Genomic DNA, 20,721 nt, shown 5'->3' on the forward strand with positions numbered 1-20,721 from the left:
TTCAAGTATCGTAAAATGTGACACTCCCTATTTTCTCTTTATCTTTTCGGTAGTTATTCAGCGCCGGTTTGATTTTGCACTGCTGATATCTGCTTTTCCATCGCTTTTGTCTGTTTGAACACAAAGCGCCAGCTGACGGAGGGTGTGGCAATCTGGATTCAATGACACTTGCCAGAGATTCGGCAGATGGCGACAGTGACAGAAGTACTCATGCTTCGTTTTTATAAAAATGTAGCTAAGGAGAAAATCCGAAAATCCACGGTTTCTGGTTTCCGTATCTACAAGTATATGTACTTTTAATTATAGGCTATGTACGCGTACTTCTTTTTATTGCGTACTTCGTTACTGATCGTAGATACGTATCGTCATTAGGACGAGGAGTCACTTGATATTATTTTGTTAGTTGTACTGCTCATGGACTCACCTCAACTACCTTTATTTTTACTGCTAAATACTGCTAATTATGTCGAATGTTTCGCCTATTATGAAAGTGTTACTGAATAAGGTGGAGGCATTTGCTTACCATGGTGGATATGTGCTTTTTGAGAACTCGAAAACAGCGTTGTTGCCCGAAATCTACCTGCAACTGAAGGCCAGATTCATGCCAGTGACGCGACGCGTATGTAAAATTCACGAATATGGACCCGAATTCACACAATACTATTACGTTAGAATCCTGCCTAAGTTAAAAATTCGAGTCAATCATGACTCTGAAGCTGTCATTGGCGAAGTCGACTGACCAATGGTGACGAACATACGCCTACGAAAGAAAAGCTTTGAGATAGCGGTGCCTAAAGAAGTGCTCCCTTCAGTGGCTGAGGTTCAGAATCCCGGATGTATAGTACCAAACGTCTTGAAAAAATTTCATACAAAGTGAGGTGAAAGCCTTTTTAGTTGATACAAAAAAGTGTGATAGCTCTGTGGGTCGTACTATGTGTGGAGTTTTCGCCTTTAACACTCCTTTCTGCAACACAGAAATAGTATATACTAGGCTCTTGTCATTTGGAAGAACATATTTTTAGCGCGATAGCTTTAAAGAGCTCGTTTCGCAGAAATTTCGGTGTGGGCGTAGGCGTAGTTGGTTTGTGAGCGAAAGATCGGAGTTGTCCCGGAGCGAAAAATCGAAATAGATGCAAGTGAAAATTTTCGCTTCTAGTGGGAATCGAACCCAGGTCTTCTGCGTGGCAAGCAGGCGGTCTAACACAGAGCCGTGGCAGTGCTTGAAGCTGCTTAGGGGAAAAAAAGCGTACAAATGTGCTATATAGTGCGAGGAGACACGATGCCGCATGCAATATTGCGTGACAGAAGCGTAGAATCGCGCCACGCGTCAAAATATGTAAATTGAACAACTTGTTGGTGGTTGAAAGGCCCACGCATTACACAACGCGCTCATGCATCATTAATCGTCATCCGCAGTAACAACATCAGCAAAGCGTGCAGCGACGCGGGTGTGCCTGTTGCATTACGGATGAGTAGTGGGTGATTCGCCAGTTTGCAAAAGGAAAAATTATGGTGTAGTGGTCACTTTACCGCTGTACTTGCGGTAGGGAATCTAGGATAGTTTAAAACGGCCGAAGTTGCACGTACCGACCTTCCTTTCCTTGCGGCACAGTTGAGGGGTCCACCGAGGATCGACGCCAGGATAGCGATTGAGAAGGCGATGCGAACGGGGTCAGGTTATACTATCGCGTTCTACTCTTGCAGGCGCAGCTGAAGCGTCCTCCAAGTTTTTCGTGTTTTATTTCTCTTAATTTGTACAAAGCCTTCTTATCCGCAGCCTCATATTGTTTATGAACGTAGGGGTCCCTAAGAATCCTGACATTCGCACCGCAACGATGGCATTGTTAAAATGTTTAAGGAGAGCAGACTTGCACGTGCGGCTGTAGACTGATAGTGATGCGGTAAAGCGCACAAGACTGCCTGACTGGGACGTCGTAGAGTTACTGTATATGCTACCTTTAGGCAGCAGAGCTGCGCATCTGTCTTCCAAACGCCGCTAGCAACCACGCATTGCGGAGAAGCTGACGCTCGGGCCGATTTCTGTATTTTTCGACGCCGCCGCTCAGCGAACCGAATTAACACTAGACATCGATAGTCAATTGTGATGTGTAGGATGGTTCGAGCACTTCCCCTATTGTGCATTGGCGCAGGAAACAGACAGGGAGACGTATTTAAACATTTATGTACAAAATATAAGGATATGAACAGTCAGTGGTGTCGGTGCCGTCGGGACGACCACCCAGCCCACGAGGAGGAAGAGTCCCGTGGTCTCACGGCTTGCGAGCAGCGGTGGCGGCGTCTAGGAGATGCCGGGACCAGCGCGACCTCGAACCTTGTTTCCGACGTCCTGACCACCACCCGAGCGCAGCGGTTCCGCGGGCGGGTTCCGTCTGCGCCGTGCTGGAATGCTGCTCGCCACAGCTGCGGTGCGGCAGCTCATTCACCGGCGATTCACGCCTTGGCCAGGGCACCGCGAGGTACAGCTCGGGGAACAGCTCATGGGCTCGCGGCCCACGTCTGAGTCTGGCGCGTCGCTCGGTACGGCTCGGCACCGCTCGGCGACCCTCGATGCAGTCAGCAACTCCACCCCTGGCACCTGGATCCTTGGCCACCCTGGACCTCGCCCGGCTCCGTGGTCCTCCGTGCCCACGCGTCTCGGCCGGCAGAACGTCCCGCTCGTCCGAGCTCAGAATTGCACGCCCTGGCCCGAACATTGCGATCGCGCCTCGTGCCACCGTGCCACCGCTCTCTTTTTTTTTCTCCCTCCGTGCTCGGTGGTCCGCGCCGACGTTTTCGCGCTATTTACACATGACATCAATGTTTATTGCTGGTATTCGATACACCAGACCTGTTAATCGGCGACACGGTAAGCATGTCGCCTGCAAAAACGGAGTGCGATTTCAACTCATAGCTGTGGTTGCTAGTCAGACCTATGCGCAACTCTGCTACCTAAAGGTAGCATATACAGTAAATCTAGGACGTCGTGTGTGTGTGCTCCCCCTCTCTTTCTCTCTTTCTTTACTCTTCTTTCAAACTCCTTCATCCTTTCCCCTATGCAGGGTAGCGTACCAGTTATGCTAAACTGGCTAACGTTCCTGCCTTTGCTCTCTTTTCTGTTTTCCTTCCTGAAATTCGCGCACAGGCATCCCTACGATGATCTAGCTGGTTTACTAAAAATACTAACTACTCACAATTCTAAAACTTTTGGGCACCTGTATTAAGTGAACGAAGCTGAGGTTTAGTGTAGCCGCGTTTACCTATAAGAAATTTTAAGACCAGCACCACGCTCTAATGAGCCATGAAAGATATTTTTGTTTCAGTACACACACATAACATCTCTGACTATGCCTGCGATATTTCTGTTAAACGAGCAATTAGGAAAGACATGTATTGGACTTAGAGAGCGCTGCAATGTTCCCAATTGTTGTAATACTTAACGTAGGGGCGCAGTGTGAACATTTACAATGCATATTTTATTGCGATAGCAATTATATGGAGAGTCTCGACGGGATTTTGCCGTCGCCGTCATGACCCTCCCGTATGAAGTCCGAATTGATAAGATCCCCCCCCCCCCGCGCGCATCGTATGTTCTACGGCTGGTAAAAGCGCGCGAGCGGGGGCGACGAACGCGGCCGAAGCAGAGATCAAACGAGCCGGCCCATATCCGTCGCTCGGAGGGTGCATGCGGTAACCTCACCCCACTCGGGAGGTCTGCCGTCGAAGCAGACAGGAAACGCCCCGCCCGTCTTTAACGAGCATGAAAAGACGCGAGGGGGGGGGGGGGTGTCACGCGAGCAGCATCTTGGAATTTTGAATCTAAGGGCGCGGTCGCGATCGCTGGCGCGCGCTATCTCGACAGCTATCACAGCGGGCGGCTCGTAAACCCTTCTACGTGCTTTGATGTCAACGCGAAGTGACTATGCGGGGAGCATCGCTCCCTGGAGCGGCCGTATTCTCTTGCATCAGCGCTCTGTAGTTACGCGAGATCGGTACAAAACAGTTAGCTGCCAGCCTCACTTCGTATAGCACTACAATTTGTTGCTATCGCATTCATTGCTTCGCCCTTGCGGTGAAACTGTGACTTTCTTTTTTCCGTTTAAAGAGCTCCAGCTCCCATTACTTCCACGTTTTATTGCTTTTGAACTGACTCTTGTTGTCGTTGCCACAAGTGTTTTGAGCTCATACTTCCCTTAAGGGCCTCGATATAGCGAACGTGGTTTTTGAATGCATTACTCATTTCAAGAAAAAGTCGCGTTTTTTAACGGCTGATTTTTGACTCATTAGGGTCTCGGATATTTTAAAATGCTGATCTTAACGTCAGGAAGGAAAAATGCAAGACTGCGTCATCTTGGTGGATATACTTTTGCAATTTTTAGGAAACTACACATACGTTGGAGCGCGTTCTAATGCGGAGGCATTAACAAATAAAAAGATGTGTGTTCGGCCTGTTCTATTGGTACTTCCCTTTGTATACGTCGGAACGTAAAGTTTTATGCGATTATGACCATTGATGCGTGTTCCAAGACACGCTACCTGCCACAACCTTGTTACCTGCGGCAAGTAAATGACTTAAGCTTTTGCAAACTCCTTTGCGCTTACATTGATTGCAAGAGAACGATAGAGCGATCATGTGGCGTTGTGACGGAGTTGAACCTAGAGGATGTGGCCGATATGAAATATAGTTCAGTCCGCACGTTTCCAATATTACCAGCTCGTAAAAAATCAATATAACAGAGGCATATGCAGCTATAAAACGCTTCACATAATTTTATTCTTCATAATAAGTACTTGAACAACAAAAAATGCCGTTTTAACGTAAAGCCAAGCAATTTATTCGGGCTCCCATGCCCTGTAAAACTTGTCGTTGAATTTCGGCGTCAGTAGAATGCAATGACGCAAATGACCCTCTCTTCCTGCGAAAACACAAATGAGTATCGTCAAAAATATTTAATTGATAAATAACCTCATTAACGACAGTAAATATGTCGTCTCTTTATTAAGTCGTGCATCATGTATAAGGAACACTGCAAGACATGGGAGTTGTGAACGTGCGTTTGACAGAAATCGAAAGTACGCACCGTGCATTCACTCAACAAAATTTCAAAATAAAACTGCTTCTATTGGCTGTGGTATTATCCGTGGTAAAATAACTTCGATATTTTCCTTGTAAAGTGTTTTGGATAAATACATATTTGAAACAAATATTTTATGTTCTAGGGAAGACAATAGGGAAGACAAGTCGTATTCGATAAACTGGCGCCAGTAGCAAGCTCTTTAGTACTTACAATTGCTACAAGATTCGGCTATTTAGATAAAAATAACTGTTAGAATGTTTTTACAGCTTTTTTATGTGCACAGTAATATGCGATGCAATAGGCCGACGTCATCTTGTTAAAAGGGGGTGTATCGATATTTGACATCATGCTGAATATTACATTGCTATGACGGGGGAAAAATTTTTGATCAGTGGGTGTTGCTTGAGCCAATGTTTCCACAAGTGGTACTGCCTGTGACAACAGGCAATTTATGCTGCAGAAAAATCACCTGGTAGACGATCTTTCTGAATCAGAAACGTCTACTGTGCTTACAAGAAGCATAACGTCGCTACAAAAACACACATAATTTTTTCAGTGACTCTTCGCATTGATAGAAATCGGTCGTAATACGAGCACTAGTACAGAACGAAAGCCATTCTAGATAGTCACAAGCACAACGTGTATATTTCACGGTATGTCGGCGGTTCGAGAATGAATGAATGCTACAGCATAGCCAATACCGAAATGACGCTTAACCTCGAGCACTATGTGTGTTAAACGCTGCGAGTTAAAGAACGCTGCCAGAAAATCACGGCATAACTTACCACTGCACCTTTTCATGCACTCCATGCACGTTTCAAATCTGTTCGCGTTGCCTTTACAACCACCGTACACAAATCCCCGGCATATGTCCTTCTCGTGGTCGTAGGTCCACCGTGGGTTATATCCTTTGCAAGGACCGGAATTCGCTTCCAAGCTGCAGACGTTGTCCTTTGGCTTATTTGGGCCTGTAAAAATTAAACCGTGAAATTGTTATCAGAGCCTTAATAAAAACAAGAATAATTTAGTAGGCTCCGTGTGCCAAAACAGCGATATGATTATGAGGCGCGCGGTAGTGCAGGGATCCTCATAATTTTGACAATCTTTAATGTGCATTGACATCGTGCAGCACACAGGCCTCTAGAGTTCCGCCTATATCAAATGCGACGGCAGCGGCCGAAATCGAACCCGCGGCCTTCGGGTTAGCAGCCGAGCGTCGTAAACTCTGCGGCACGGTAACAGCTACACAAAACCCTGATAATTATTAAAATTATCTAAAATATCGTGTTTCCGATAAATAAAAATACCGCCAGGCTTGCGCGGGGTGCGTGCTACAGTCTCAGCGAAAGCTGGAACTTATGTTCGCCTTTCTAGAGTCCGTTCAAAACGCTCTTGAGGTGACAAATACAAGTGTGGCGCTTTCGTCTAAAACAGCCAAATCCGAGAACGAAAACTGAGTTGAGTTTCACTGGCGTGTAAAGCGCGACGATGTATCTTTCACTTTTAAAGTAATTGTAATAAAAATTGGGCAGTTGCTCACTGTAACGAGAACCTAAAAAAAGAAGTTTTGAATTAAAAATCACCCAAGTCCTGTATCTGTTTTAATCAAACAGAGCCATATTCATTAAACCAGCGCTGCGCTAACAATCGTGACCAAAACAAGCTACATGGCCGCATCCAACCTGTTTCATTTGCGTCCTAAATGCTTTCCTATGGTGCTTTCGTTCTACATTTCGTTTTTCTTGGGCGAGTTTGCACTTACTGGATGACGTGGTGTCATAGGGCAAAACTCGAATATAAAGAGTAAGAGGCCGAGTTTCTTACTTCTTGCCTTTTAGTGTTTCTTTTCAAGTTTTGCTCTACATTATCATGTCCTTGTTTCGCTCCAAGACGTTATATACGAAATGGAATACAACTGAAATAAAGATATTGGGCACCAGTCTATTCCTTGAAGAAGAAGTAGTCCGAAACGGCGCTGCATAAAACGAGCAAAGAAGAAGAACTGAATTGAAAGACTTCCATAGATGCCAAGAACAAGAAATGGCTGCCGACAGTCCAGAATGCGACGCCTTTTGCCTGGAAAGGCTACTTGCTCTAAGAGTCTAGTCATCATTACGCCCACGCAGCAAAGGACAGCGCCAACGGAAGCACAACGATAGTGTTAATTTTGTCACAAAGCCTTGCTATACCGTGCATTCGCTACGATTTAGACTTCTTTTACGAGCTAATTGAAGCACAAATGAAATGTTACAATCTGTAAGAGCAAAACCCAAGTTTTACTCCTGAATACAGATTTGAGGTACTTTGATGACATGAGCACACTGGCAAAAAAATTGTTGGAGCAGGTCCGGCCGTATTGTCATTAGCAAAAAAGTGTGTTTTTCTCAGAGGGGGTCTTAGGACTTCCTTACACCTGTCCCTCTGGTCCTTCAATAAAGTGCTTTGTATGTATGTGTCTCAGTTTCATTTAAAGTGGACTTGGCTCCTTTAGGAAAAAAATGGCACAAGTACACTTGCAAGGTATCCACTACGCCATAAATCCAAATTCACTCATTACGTCATAATTTGTTATTCTGCGGCGAAGAGAAGTACCCGCTACACATCTGTAAGATATTATGTGCACACTGTTGATGTTGTGGCTTACAACGATGAAAAATTATGGCTGAGCCGTGTGTAATGGGTGGTAAGCTCTAAACCACCCACTCGTTACGCAATTCGCGTTGCGTGACGCCTGGCTGCTATTTTACCCTTCCACCGCGCCATATTGCATCTGTTAACGTTATTGCTTGCCCGGTATGAGGCCTGTATAGGGCCTTTTTGCAACGGAGATTCAAGAACCGGCGTCGCTCTGTGGTAGAATACTTAACTACCACGTTAGAGGGCCTTCGTTCATATGCCGCTCGATACTGTATGTTATTTTCTCGTTGTGCGCGATATCGGTTAGGGACACCGGCGGTAGTGGCGTCGGCGGACAGCTACGCCACCGAAATCGGCTGTTATTGTGATCTCATAACAGCTTCCGCTGTATAAGGCAGGCTGTTGACAGAGACAAGTGGGGGTTAGACAGAAAGAGAGTGATTGATTTGTTTACAGCGACACATGTAGGCCATAAATAGATTAAGGACGCCTACTTTTACTGTTCGCTGCAAAGACTATAAAAGGCCATTGATGCATGCCGCTTTGATGGATGTCCTGAGAACAAAGGCCATTCAAACGACGTATAGAACAGTAGACACGGAACGACACAAGACAGAGTGCAAGAATTCGTGCGGGGGCTTAACGGTAGCATTATTGCATCGGATAGGTACTCATACGATGGAGTCAAAATGGCGGAGTGGGCTGGAAAGGTGGCTCAGTGAATGAAAAATGCAGAATTTGTGGACAAATTTTGTTGATGGAAGAATCATTGGTCTTGGGGAGTCATGCTGGACATTTAAACTTAGCGGCCAAAGAATGTTCATTTAGCTTGAACCTTTGCTCACAGTGTGCAACGTAGACGATTGGCAGAAACAGCGCCAAGAAGTTCCACAAAATGCGCTATAAGAAAAAAAAAACGCCATTTGACTCGTTTTTGACAACTATATAACTCTCACATATATGACTCTCTTTAAAGAGACACGTTCTCTTTAGGACAGTCGTGCGGCCCACGGCTGTCCATAAGATAGTTAACGTGCCTCTTTAAAGAGAGTGATACGTGTGAGAATTATATACGTGGCAGAAATATTCTGTTTTCAGAGGACTTTGTTGTTTTATTAGACTGTGGAACGCTTTGCACGGATTACTTGCCTAATCTAAAGAAGGCAACACATAAAAAAATCCGGCAAATCCAGCGCATTGCTGGAACAATTTTAGTGCGAAGCAGCCAACGAGTAGAAGCCCCTGTCATATTTTTGTTATTTTAGCCAAGCGTTACGAGGTGGATCGACGTCTTTGTGTAATTTGTCTAGCTATGAGCATATCGTGGGTTTGAGAAGTAGGACGATTAGACTGGTGCCTAAGGACCTAAGAAGCAGCTCATGGTCTGACACAATATCGGCACTCACGTTAGAGCAAAACTGTCAGCTTTATTGCAACATGCTATAGTGTGATGATGTGCATATCATAACAGTCGTCAGCGCATTCGACTTACGCTTGTCAAGTCAAAGGTGTACATATGTAACGTTTATTACAATATTATGAGCGCCGATAGCCAGCACTGGATCCACAAGTGGCGTTGTCCCGACATGACGATTGCATAGGGTCTTTATCCGAAGGAGTTTAAAGCATTGGCGTGACTCTGTGGTAGAATATTTTGCAATGCAGAATAAATCTGGGTTTGATTCCAGCTCTAGCCGTGATTTTTATTCTTTGCATCCACCGGCATTTTTCACCCATGGACAACGCCACTGACACCGGCAGCACATTTTCCGCAATACGGGCCATTTCACGCTGTCGTGTTAAGATTTCCAAAGTTTGTTTTATGAAATCACAATCACCTGTGGGGCATACCCGTATACCACTGGCCATGTTATGCGCGTATGGGCCACGCGTGCCTGGTGGAAAGTGCTTCATGACTTACGCGAGAGGGAAGTCTCGTTGTTCATGTCACGACCTGCGAAATGTGCTCGTGGTACACTCATGTCCTCCTATGGTAGTGTTGGTAGCTACAAGGTTAAGGAGAGCACCACGAGAGCCGCCAAGACGTAGATAGATAGATAGATAGATAGATAGATAGATAGATAGATAGATAGATAGATAGATAGATAGATAGATAGATAGATAGATAGATAGATAGATAGATAGATAGATAGATAGATAGATAGATAGATAGATAGATAGTGTCACGTGGTCGTGACCTCGACGAAGGCAGCAGACAGCGTATCCGAGATGAAACTTTTTATTTGGCCGAACTTGTGGCCGGGAAACTGAAAGTCAGACTACAGCAATACGCTGATAGCGGCGAACAGAGCATCGACCGTCGATAAACTGACAAGCGGTCAAGCGCTTCGGCTTTTATACAGGCGCTATCAAACTTTTCAGCAATATCGATGGTGGCGGCATTATCTCTCGACAAAGCTAGAACATTCACGGGCGGCGCGCAATCTTAACAAAACGATCTACTACAATCGAGAAGCTTCTCGAACACAGCTTTGCGGACAGCGTCGATCGTTGATAAACGTCCTTGCTGGTCAAACCCGAATAATTCAAAATAAAACAAGAAGTGGGCGTGGCATTGCCCCCCTCTGAAAAATCATCGTCCCGATGCTTGTGAAATAACAAAGAGAGAAAAAAAAAACAAGTGCATACATAAATAAATTACAATAACAAAGGAAAAGTGGAGTCCCCAGGTTCGCTAACGCGCAAAAAACGGCTTAAGGCGCACGACATGGACGACTTCAGGTCGTACGCGGCGTCGCTGGGAGTTCGTAATGCCGTCCGGGATGACCTCGTAGTCAAGAGCGCCGAGGCGTCGAAGAACCTTGTATGGCCCGAAATATCGCCGAAGGAGTTTTTCGCTAAGCCGCCGTCGGCGTATTGGCGTCCTTACCCATACATGGTCACCGGGTTGGTATTCCATGTGGCATCGTCAAAGGTTGTAGCGGCGGCTCTCAGTCGTCTGTTGGTTCCTAATCCGTTGGCGGGCGAGCTGTCGTGCTTCTTCGGCGCGCTGTAGGTAGATGGCCACGTCGATGCTTTCCTCGTCGGTCACATTTGGTAACATGGCGTCGAGCGTCGTTGCCGGGCTTCTTCCGTAGACCAACTTGTACGGCGTCATCTGCGTCGTTTCTTGGACGACCGTGTTGTAAGCGAAGGTCAGGTACGGAAGGACGGCGTCGCACGTCTTGTGCTCAACGTCGACGTACATGGCCAGCATGTCGGCGATGGTCTTATTTAGACGCTCGGTGAGGCCATTGGTCTGCGGGATGTAGGCGGTAGTGCGGCGGTGGCTCGTCTCGCTGTATTTGAAGATCGCCGGAGTGAAGTCCGCAGTAAAGCTGGTACCTCTGTCTGTGATGAGGACCTCTGGGGCGCCATGACGCAAGACGATGTTCTCCACGAAGAACTTGGCTACCTCGGCGGTGCTGCCTTTGGGCAAGGCCTTTGTCTCGGCGTAGCGGGTGAGGTAGTCAGTTGCTACGACGATCCACTTGTTGCCGGAAGTCGACGTCGGGAACGGCCCCAGTAGGTCCATCCCGATTTGCTGGAACGGCCGGTGAGGTGGTTCGATTGGCTGCAGAAGTCCCGCTGGCCTAGTCGGCGGTGTCTTCCGTCGCTGGCAGTCTCGGCAAGTCTTAATGTAGTGGGCGACGTCGGCAGCAAGGCGTGGCCAGTAGTAATTTTCCTGTATTCTGGCGAGCGTGCGGGAAACACCGAGGTGTCCAGCCGTCGGGTCGTCGTGTAGGGCCTGGAGGACTTCTGGTCGCAATGATGAGGGCACGACGAGAAGGTAGTCGGTTCGAAGTGGCGAGAAGTTCTTCAGGAGAACGCCATTCCGTAAAAAAAAACGACGGCAGTCCTCGCTAGATAGATAGATAGATAGATAGATAGATAGATAGATAGATAGATAGATAGATAGATAGATAGATAGATAGATAGATAGATAGATAGATAGATAGATAGATAGATAGATAGATAGATAGATAGATAGAAACGATCAAAGTGCTTTTCCTTCGCTAAGAAATGCTTCGCATTTAATAACAAAAATGGCAGCCACCGCTGTTGGCAACAAAAAAGTCTAATCCTGCTTCATCGCATCCTTCGAGGCGTGACGCTATCGCTAGTTTCTTTTTGTACTCATTCAGTGCATAGAGTTTTCGGCAGCTCTGAGTATATTTTTATAGACCTAGTTATGTTTATAAAGCTTAGGACAATGAATATGGAAAATTCTGTAAGTAATCCTGCAGCACGATGGCCTAGACGACGATTTCGCTGAACTGGCGAAAGAGATACACCAAGGTCATCAAGTCAGGATTGTTTCGGAAACCCAGGTATGCAAAGAATTTATGGAAATCCATCCAGTACCTCAGCACGGATGGCCACTGTCTCCATTGGTTTTCGATATGTACTTTGCAGATACACGCAGATACACAAAGACAATTGGAGAACAGCGAGATGTTTTGATTGATCGTATATTCACAATGCGAAACTGTAAAAAAAGAGATTTCTCGGACCAATTTAGTGGGACCAACAAGCGAAGAACGCCAAGAATTCTGAGCTCTTCGCAAAATCGTGTGGAAACATTGCTACATATCGAGGCCTTTGTTTTAGCACAGCGGAATAATGAATTATATATCTTTGTGAAAACATGGACAGTGACGTTGTGTAAGTTAAAGAGAAATCTACTCACCAAACCATACACACCAAGCGCCTTGGTGTATATACGCCCTGTATAGCCTGGTAATGTTTGTCTCAGGTCGTCCAGCATTGAGTATATCACAAGGTTCCATGTTGGTCTGGCAAAATACTCATTTCTTCTTGATTGCTTCCATTGGCTTCTTTTCGGTTGCCGTAATATTTTCTTTACTGAACAGGCGAGTCGCTTACACGGCACTACCATTACTGAATAAAGCAGGCTCAACCTGCCCGACATGTTACGCGATGAGGAGGAATCTTATAACACCAGGCGTTTGGCAGTTCGATTGTTATACATGAGTTGCTACTAATTATAACGGTTGTCATTGCCTATTGTAATAAATTGCAGCAACGGAGGAATTGTTTCTCGTCCCTAGTTTAGTCGAGGATGGTTCGAACTAACATTATTTCCGAAGGAGAAGAACGCGCAAATTGACGCAGAAACATTTTCTTACGTAAGCAGACATTGTTGCACTCTTCCTCCGTTTTGAATCTGTTCAAATTTCCGCCACAGCCACTGTAGATGAAACCAATGCATTGGGCCGTCCATATGTTGTAGAACCACGAAGGTATCGACTTGTTACATCGCCCACAGCTTTAGGTTGCCAGCAGCGAAGGCGTGATGCGCCAGCTTTAAAAAAAGAAATAAATAAAACGTAAGGATAGCGCAACGCCCTTGTTGATAGCTCCCATGTTGCCGACTGTCAACAAGCAAACGTATGCTTCATTCAATTTAAGCAAAAAAAAAAAACACTCTTGTCTATAAAGCATTCATGTCAGAGTGAGTATTCTGCTTAGAAAGAGAGCAGATGTACTGTGGAAAACTTATAGGGTGGCATTTTCAATCTGTTTTCTAAAATGAAAACTTTCCGTCGCGTAATTTTGAACGTAGAGTGGCACTCAGCACTTTCAATCTCTTCAGCACCACTTAACCGAGCTTACCTAAGAGTGCAGAGATGCTGGCGTAAAGCAAGGTATTTAATTATTCGGCCTCTGTCCTATTACAAAGCAGCTCATCTGCCATAAACAAAAAAAAATCTTACATTGGAAGAACCAGATGTTCAAAAGAAGCAAAATCATCCGTGATCGGCGCGCCATTGTAGGGTTAACCATTGGAGCAGCTGCTTAACGTGCAGCATGTCCGACATCCTGTATGCAAGTGCTTTTGTACTGCGTAATTTGGTACCCTTCTGATCACATTGTTTCTTACATGTCACTGTAAGAGTACAATGGAAGCATTCGTTCAATAAAATAGTAACACACGAAATGATGACAGGCAACCTGTTTGCTACGAATGTCGCCACAAAAAAGATCTGCCGGGATTTCGGCGTTTTGTGTATAGCTTGGCTGATCTAAAGAGATTTTCTTGGTTTTGTGTGATGTATGCAGCAACCATACTCATCTTATTCTCTTTCATATGCCTAGAATAGATAGAATCATCGAGAAGACAGGCGGCTGTACCTGGTTTTCTGGATTAGATCTCTGTAAAGGCTTATGGCAAGTAGCTTAAACCCCCTTTTATATCGAGTAGTACAACCGTGGCTGCCTTTCGGTTGGAATTACTCCCTCAGCGGGTTCCAAAAAATATCAATACGGTTCTACACTTTTCCACTGGACGCGTCTGAAATGTCTACGTGGATGATATAATCGTATATTGTCAAAGCCAAGGTCTCAAACAACACGTAGCACTGGATCTCAAAACTTTGTCAGAAGTCAACTTTAAGGAGGGTGATTAATGGTTTAAGAACCAGATGATTTTTTGTTAAACTACTGGACGGCACTAGGAAAAAAAAAACCACGGGAGAAATAGCGGCTAAATTCGGGATGCCCTTTAATTTCCACTCCCTGCGCGTGCTTTTGGATCATGCAGCTCATGAAGGACGAACGTTGTGCATATTGTGCCCCAAATTTATCCAAGACTCTGCTCTTAAAACTTGGTTTTAACAATACTAACGCAAAAATACTTTCCATTATATTTGACACGTGACTGCGAAGCTGCCAACAGTGAGCTGGTTTGAGTTAACCGTCTAACTCAGGGGTCTCAAAGACGCGGCACCCGGCTCCACACTAAATAAAGTCTTGCGACGTTGCTGAATAGTACTCGTATTATTTTCTCGACACTTACATTTAATAGCGCTTTGTTCGGGTAAGCTACATATACGGGACTGGTCTGAAGCAGTTTTTTTTTTTTTCGTGAGGCACCCCATGCAGTCACTGTGAGTTCAAACATCACCGTGGAGCGACAACTGTATATTTGAGAATTGGCGTCCATATTTTAGTCGTTTTCGAAATCAGTATCTATGTGCTTTTTTCGAAATTTCATATCAAATATGCTTCGGAAATGACGCACATATGGGATATGGGAAAGGCGTGCTTTCAAGTGGCAAAAAAATGGCAGCCTTGTGACATTTTGTTTATACTTTCTCCACCTCCCCCCTCCCTCCCACCACCTTCACTGTTCCAGCCCTTGTGGGACAAAATTTCGTGACTGCGGCCCGCTAGCTGAGGGGAGCTTGAGACCCCTGGTCTAACTAATTGCTTACACTAGCAAATATTGCGCTACCATTCTAGCTGAATACTGATTCCTCGCACTACGAAACGGGAGAAATACTCTACCACCGAGATTAAAGCGAGACGAGTAATTGCCAACTTCGAGTAATTGGTTACCCCAGCTACACGTTAAACAAAGCGAAAGTGGCAACAAAGACACACAACAACAAAAACACTCGTCGTCCTACAGGCTATTCCGTACTACCGTTCGCACTTGCAAAATGCCACATTCAAGTTGTACACAGCCCACGGTGCACTTACTCAACTTCTGAAAATGGCTGAGCCAAAAAAAAAAGTTAGACTGTGGGCCTGCGACTTACAACAGTTCGACGTTGTAGGGACTCACCGCCCAGGAGCTTCATGGAAAGCCGCCGATGCAATGCCCAGATTGGGTAACTTAGCAAGCACGGAGATTGAGCTGGTTGGTACTGAACCATGCTTCTGAAAGAGCAAAAAAAAAAAAAAAAAAAGAAAGAACGAATGACGAACCACGGAGAGAAAACACAGGACAAGCCCTACTTTCAACTAATATGTTAATGCCAGGTAACGCTACCTCTGACGCAATGTTCAAGTTTGGTAACTTAGAAAGCACTGAGATCGAGCTTGTTCGTACTTATACATAGGTTCTTAATGCACAAAAAAATTGAACTACGGAGAGAGAACGCAGGACAAGAGTTACTTTCAACTAATATTTTAATGCGAGGTAACACTGAGTATGTAGGTGTAGCCCCTACAGGAAAGGAAGAGCAGGCAAAGTTAAAGAAGGTAACAAAAGAAAAAGACGTAAAACAGAGAGCTTAATCTCAGAGAGCTTTAAGGTGAGAGGCAGGAGCTTCTCACCTTAAAATTTTACGTCTGTGTCTTTATTATAAATTTTCCTATTCCTTGCCCCCATCCGACACATTCATTAGACCAGCCCATCGGACATCGCCCCATTGTCATTCCAAAGTCGTGTATGCCATATGCCCACGTACAAAGCGCACCATCTCTCATGTCTTCTCTCCTGTTCGCGTTTTTTTCTGCGCTGTAAATACCCCGACATGAACAACCCACTTGCCCAGAAAATCGTACTCCTAACTTACAAAGGACTTCCAGAAGTATTTTTGACAAGATTGCAAGGTTTTCCCGCCCACATCGCCATGTTAACTAATTTCACACAGTTTAAAAGGGCTGTAAAGAGTCACTACTTATCATTTTAACTGAGTACTGATGCTTTCTTTTTCTTTTTGTTTCTTGCCCACCCCTTCTTTAATACCCCTCTGAGACTCTTCACATATGAATAAATGGAGAAATGAAATTCGTACGGGAAAGCAATGACATTCTAATATAAAATTAAGGATAAAACACTTAAGTGTCAAATAAGGTTAGGCCTGCAGACACGAGCGTAAGAGAATCACGACGCATGGGCGTGCAATCTTTCATGGTGAGTCCCCACCATTCAGCTCAACCTGGTGTCATTCTACTGTCCAATGTAGTCTGGTGCGCACATCGCGAGAAATTCTCATCTTCTCAATTAGGACCAGTGACGTTCCGGCAGCACTTCCGCACACATTGGGTCACGCCCCCTCTCTCCGTTGAAAACCGGTGGCCCTTTCTACCGCGTCCACCGCAGGTGAACATCTTACAGTGGCCACTCCATGAGTCAAAACATTACCTTGCCTGCAGCGCAAGGCAGCGACCGCTCTCTGGTGGCTGTCGCAACTAGATGGTATTTCTCCCCCAGCTAAAACACAAAGAAAAGAAAACATCATAACAACAATATAATCCAAGTTAGGGATGACGTTTGTGAACGAATCTTTTTCTCGGTCCACAAAAGACTAAAGGACTTGCAGGATATATCGTTGTATGTTATCACCCCATTGCCACTTAGATATCATGGTATGTCGCGCTGCTATGCTTGAAAATTGGCGAACCGTGCGCCTGTCACGCAATTTAGCCAAATTACTTTCAGTTTGACTGGCCCGGCCTCTGATGTACTTTGACCGGCACGGTGTGGTCGCAGACGCCCTATCTTGATATGTATTGGCAGGTGGCTCATAGCCTTGTACGTGCTGTCTTCTCATTCCTTAGTTTGCGTTGAAGTGACAGAGAGTACGAAAGTCGCGGCGCTTTCTGTGGCTGCGTTTCTTTATGCCAGCGTTTGTGTTGACTTAAGCCATGTCGCATGCTAAAGGAGCTAGCTGCTAGCCTTACCTGGTATAACTTAGCAGTTTGTTGCTATCGCGTTCATTTTTGCGGCCTTGATGCAAAAATGTTACTTTTTAAGTATACATTATCTGCCTCAGTTTGGCACGATTCAATACCTGATTTTAGTGTTTGCTTGCTTCAGGTAAATAGGTTGTAATTAATCCCAAGCATTCGAAAGAGAAAAAAACCCCTCCCCTATCACCCAGTATAAAAAATAATATTGAGGTCCATAAAGGGCATCCATAAAGGGTAACTGAATAATATTGAGTTACCCTTGATGGATGCTTATGTACTGCGGCTTGGCACTGTTCATTGCGAGTTAGTGAGTTCGGTTCCCTCCCATAACGACCGTATTTTCATAGCGGCAGAATTCGACAACATCCGTGCATCTGGATTCAGTGGCATGCTAAGGAACCCTGGACTGGCAAGTTTATCTAGGAGTCATGTCTTAGTCGTAGTGCCTAAACACGAAGAATTTGCACAATCTTAGCTTCATAACGCACTCTCATGCACCTAAATTAAATTTCGAAACTGACAGCAGCTTTGAGAGAAGGATTGTCGAACGCGCGATAGTAAAGCAATGTCAGTCTAGTTTGTTTTTAAGAAAACATAACGTAATATATTGGAGCACAAAAGTGTCGGAAATGTCAACACATTTAGTTGCAAAACTTGGCAAGGCTGCTGAAAGTGGAGCCATTGCTTTATTTTCTGATGTATGATATTTTAAAAGACAACGGTTAAACCCTGCGCACGCTATGTGAATCCTTAGTTGTAAAAGATGACTTTCGAAATATTGGTGATTTTTCAAATATTCATTTTAATGGTTCAAAAAAGTTCTTGCTTCTGGTAATAACATGGCTTCAAAGAGAAATTGCATCCCGTATGCCGAATGACTGATTCCAAGAAAAATAAGTTAACCATAAAAGGTGGAACCAATTACGGCATGGTATAATTTAAATGCTGTCAGTGGGCTACGTGAAAGTATGCAGGGTAATGCGGGGGAAAATGCGACAGAAATTTGCAAATAGTGGTTACTTTTTAGAGTTTCCTTTCGTGCCGTAAAACGACAGCACAGGAACTTTGTTAAGGGTAAAAGGCATGCGGTATATAAATATGGTCATGTTCCCGTTGTTTGAACGTTTACGAAAAGAAATAAAAACTCGCAGGGTTTCTTACACATTCGCCTAAGACGAATCGAAAGCCAAAGCCAAAGCCATCTTCTTCTTTTTCGTCTCAGTCGATGTATCGATCCTCACCCGCCACCCTCCGAAAGCTTTAAGCACATACCGTGGTTTTTCACTGCCTTCAATATCGGAGGCAATGCAAGCTTTCTGCACATCACGTGGGTTTGCACTGCCTACTTGCTCGGCCCACTTTTCACCAAGCGACGATGTGATGTGATGACCTCATCGTGTGACGCCGGAGTGATGCCACGATGACGTCATGGCGTCATCTGTGACGTAACATGGTGACGTCATCACATGATGATTATTTGCTGCATCACTCGTGTTGACGCCGACGGTTATTGCGTTTGATGTGGCATTTAAGGCTTTCGCCTTAATAAGATATGTCTCAAATATCCCATTCTGCCCGAACCTACGGGGCAACATTAGGCGCAGCGTGTGGCAAAGCGAGACAGGGTCAACAACATTAAGCACTTGCAGGCAAAGCACTTGAAGCACTACTTAAGCACCCATGCCGCATCGTGAACCCACTGTATACACTTCGAGCGCTGAAACGAAACAGAGCCTGGTGCTGTGCCGCTGCGCAACTGCTTGGAGGCCAAGCACCGTTAACACGCTTTCTCTAACTTTGATAACTCGGGGTCAGTATTTTCTGGTCATTTCTTGATGAAACTAACTTGTAGCAAACAGAAAGCATGAAACCTAATCACACATATTTTAGTTGCTGTGTGATACTCCTTTCACTTTGTGCAAGTGAAATTGTTTCAGCATTTTAACGACCGCACACTGGACATGCTTACAGCGACTACGACGACAATGCTAGCCCGAAGTTTCGAACCTAAAACTTGCAAAGCGACGTTAGTTCATTCGAAGCCTTTACGATGAAGTTTTTTGTATATATTGCAATTATAAAAGCATTCCTGTTCCTTACGTAATTTTGAACCTTCTGTGTTTTACGTTCGGTGCATTAAAGAAAGAAAGAAGCGTCGTGTTATTGGTTCACCAGCATCAACTTACACAACAGAATAAAAAACTAAACAAAAGAAATGCAGATCCACCGTATAGTGTCACGTGTTTCTCTTGCGACACTGACCCTCAAAATACAGGGTGTTTATTTTTAGACGATACAATTTTTTTAGAAAGCCCTATAAAGGTCAGAACCCTGCCGTTCATGCGCGCCACTTGTACGCCGGGGCGTGAATACTTTTGCATAGTTAAAGTGACAGTCCAATGGAATTGCCCTTTAAATTACTGAGGGCAATTGCTTATATGGGAATGGCGTAGTGCATGACAATTCACGGTGGACCAACGTTTTTAGAAATCGAGAAATTAGCACGTAATTTGAGATATTCGTCATCAAATTTCCACGGCGATATTGAAACTGACTTCAACTGACGCACAGTATACGTGGCAACTCTGTCGCGTGGCCTACAGGCTGTTTCTGTTCCTATGTGCGACCAGAAGCAAATATCTCCCCGTTTTTGGCGCTGTACTCACGTATCGAGCCGTGCGAGACTTACCATCGATAACTTAATTCTTTACATTCGTCGTACGCTGAAAGAATTCTTGTGTTTAGCGCATGCTTTGTAAGTGAACCACTAATTTTGATTGATGAAACGATTTTCCAAGATTTATTGTAAAGGATTTTGAACTGCACGCTTATTCTGGACTTCCGGGCCTTGGTAGTTCCTTGCTAACTGTACGGCAAACCTTCTGTGGCATAAAACCTGTACAAAGAAAAATAAGACAACAGAACGGAAGAGAGCAGCAAAATTGCGTAAGTTTTGCAGGTGTTTACCAACGTTAGCCCCTGCAGCGTTCAGCGTTAACCGCCGCATCGGTACACTGGGGCGGTTATAACTGATATTAGATGACACCGAACAGCGGTAAATGAGAAAGCAGATACATATGAGCTGTTGAGCACACGAAACAAATTACTAGGGTTGTGCGCATCGTGAAATTTAGAACCGAATAGAATACGAGTACAAGCCAGGTACTATTCGAATAGTTTTCAATAGTAAGGCAACCATCTTTAAAGCAGCCCTTGAATGGTAATATGGTAATATAACCAGTGTCGAAACAGCCCAAAAATTCCACAACATCTTATTTGAAAGAAATACTCACAAACTTTAGCAATGGAACATTACGATTATTTTAACCGACAAAAATAACCACAATTATGAAAACTGAGGCAAGCTTGTATGCAGCAGCGAGTAGAGCTTTAGAAATAATTTGTAACTGCGGGTCAAATTACAGTAGTGATCACAATATTCATGGTGGCACTTTGTCAACAGCTTTAAATAAAACTGATATATAAATATTTTAAAGAGTATTCGTGATTAAATATAATCATGAATGTTGCGTTGAAGATTTTTTTATTTATTTATTTATAA

General features: G+C 44.6%; 1 protein-coding gene across 1 annotated transcript; it reads right to left on the reverse strand.

Moving 5' to 3' along the window:
• Nucleotides 1–4,741: 4,741 nt before the first annotated feature.
• Nucleotides 4,742–12,995, reverse strand: LOC119373707 (carboxypeptidase inhibitor SmCI-like; the record flags this gene model as incomplete). The annotated part of the gene is made up of 3 exons (XM_049411147.1): nt 4,742–4,913; nt 5,861–6,043; nt 12,863–12,995. Coding segments are annotated over 3 exons (399 nt in total), but the record flags the coding sequence as incomplete, so codon positions are not given.
• Nucleotides 12,996–20,721: the final 7,726 nt, after the last annotated feature.

Source organism: Rhipicephalus sanguineus, chromosome 11 (genome assembly GCF_013339695.2).
Source record: "Rhipicephalus sanguineus isolate Rsan-2018 chromosome 11, BIME_Rsan_1.4, whole genome shotgun sequence".
Classification (NCBI taxonomy): Eukaryota; Metazoa; Arthropoda; class Arachnida; order Ixodida; family Ixodidae; genus Rhipicephalus; species Rhipicephalus sanguineus.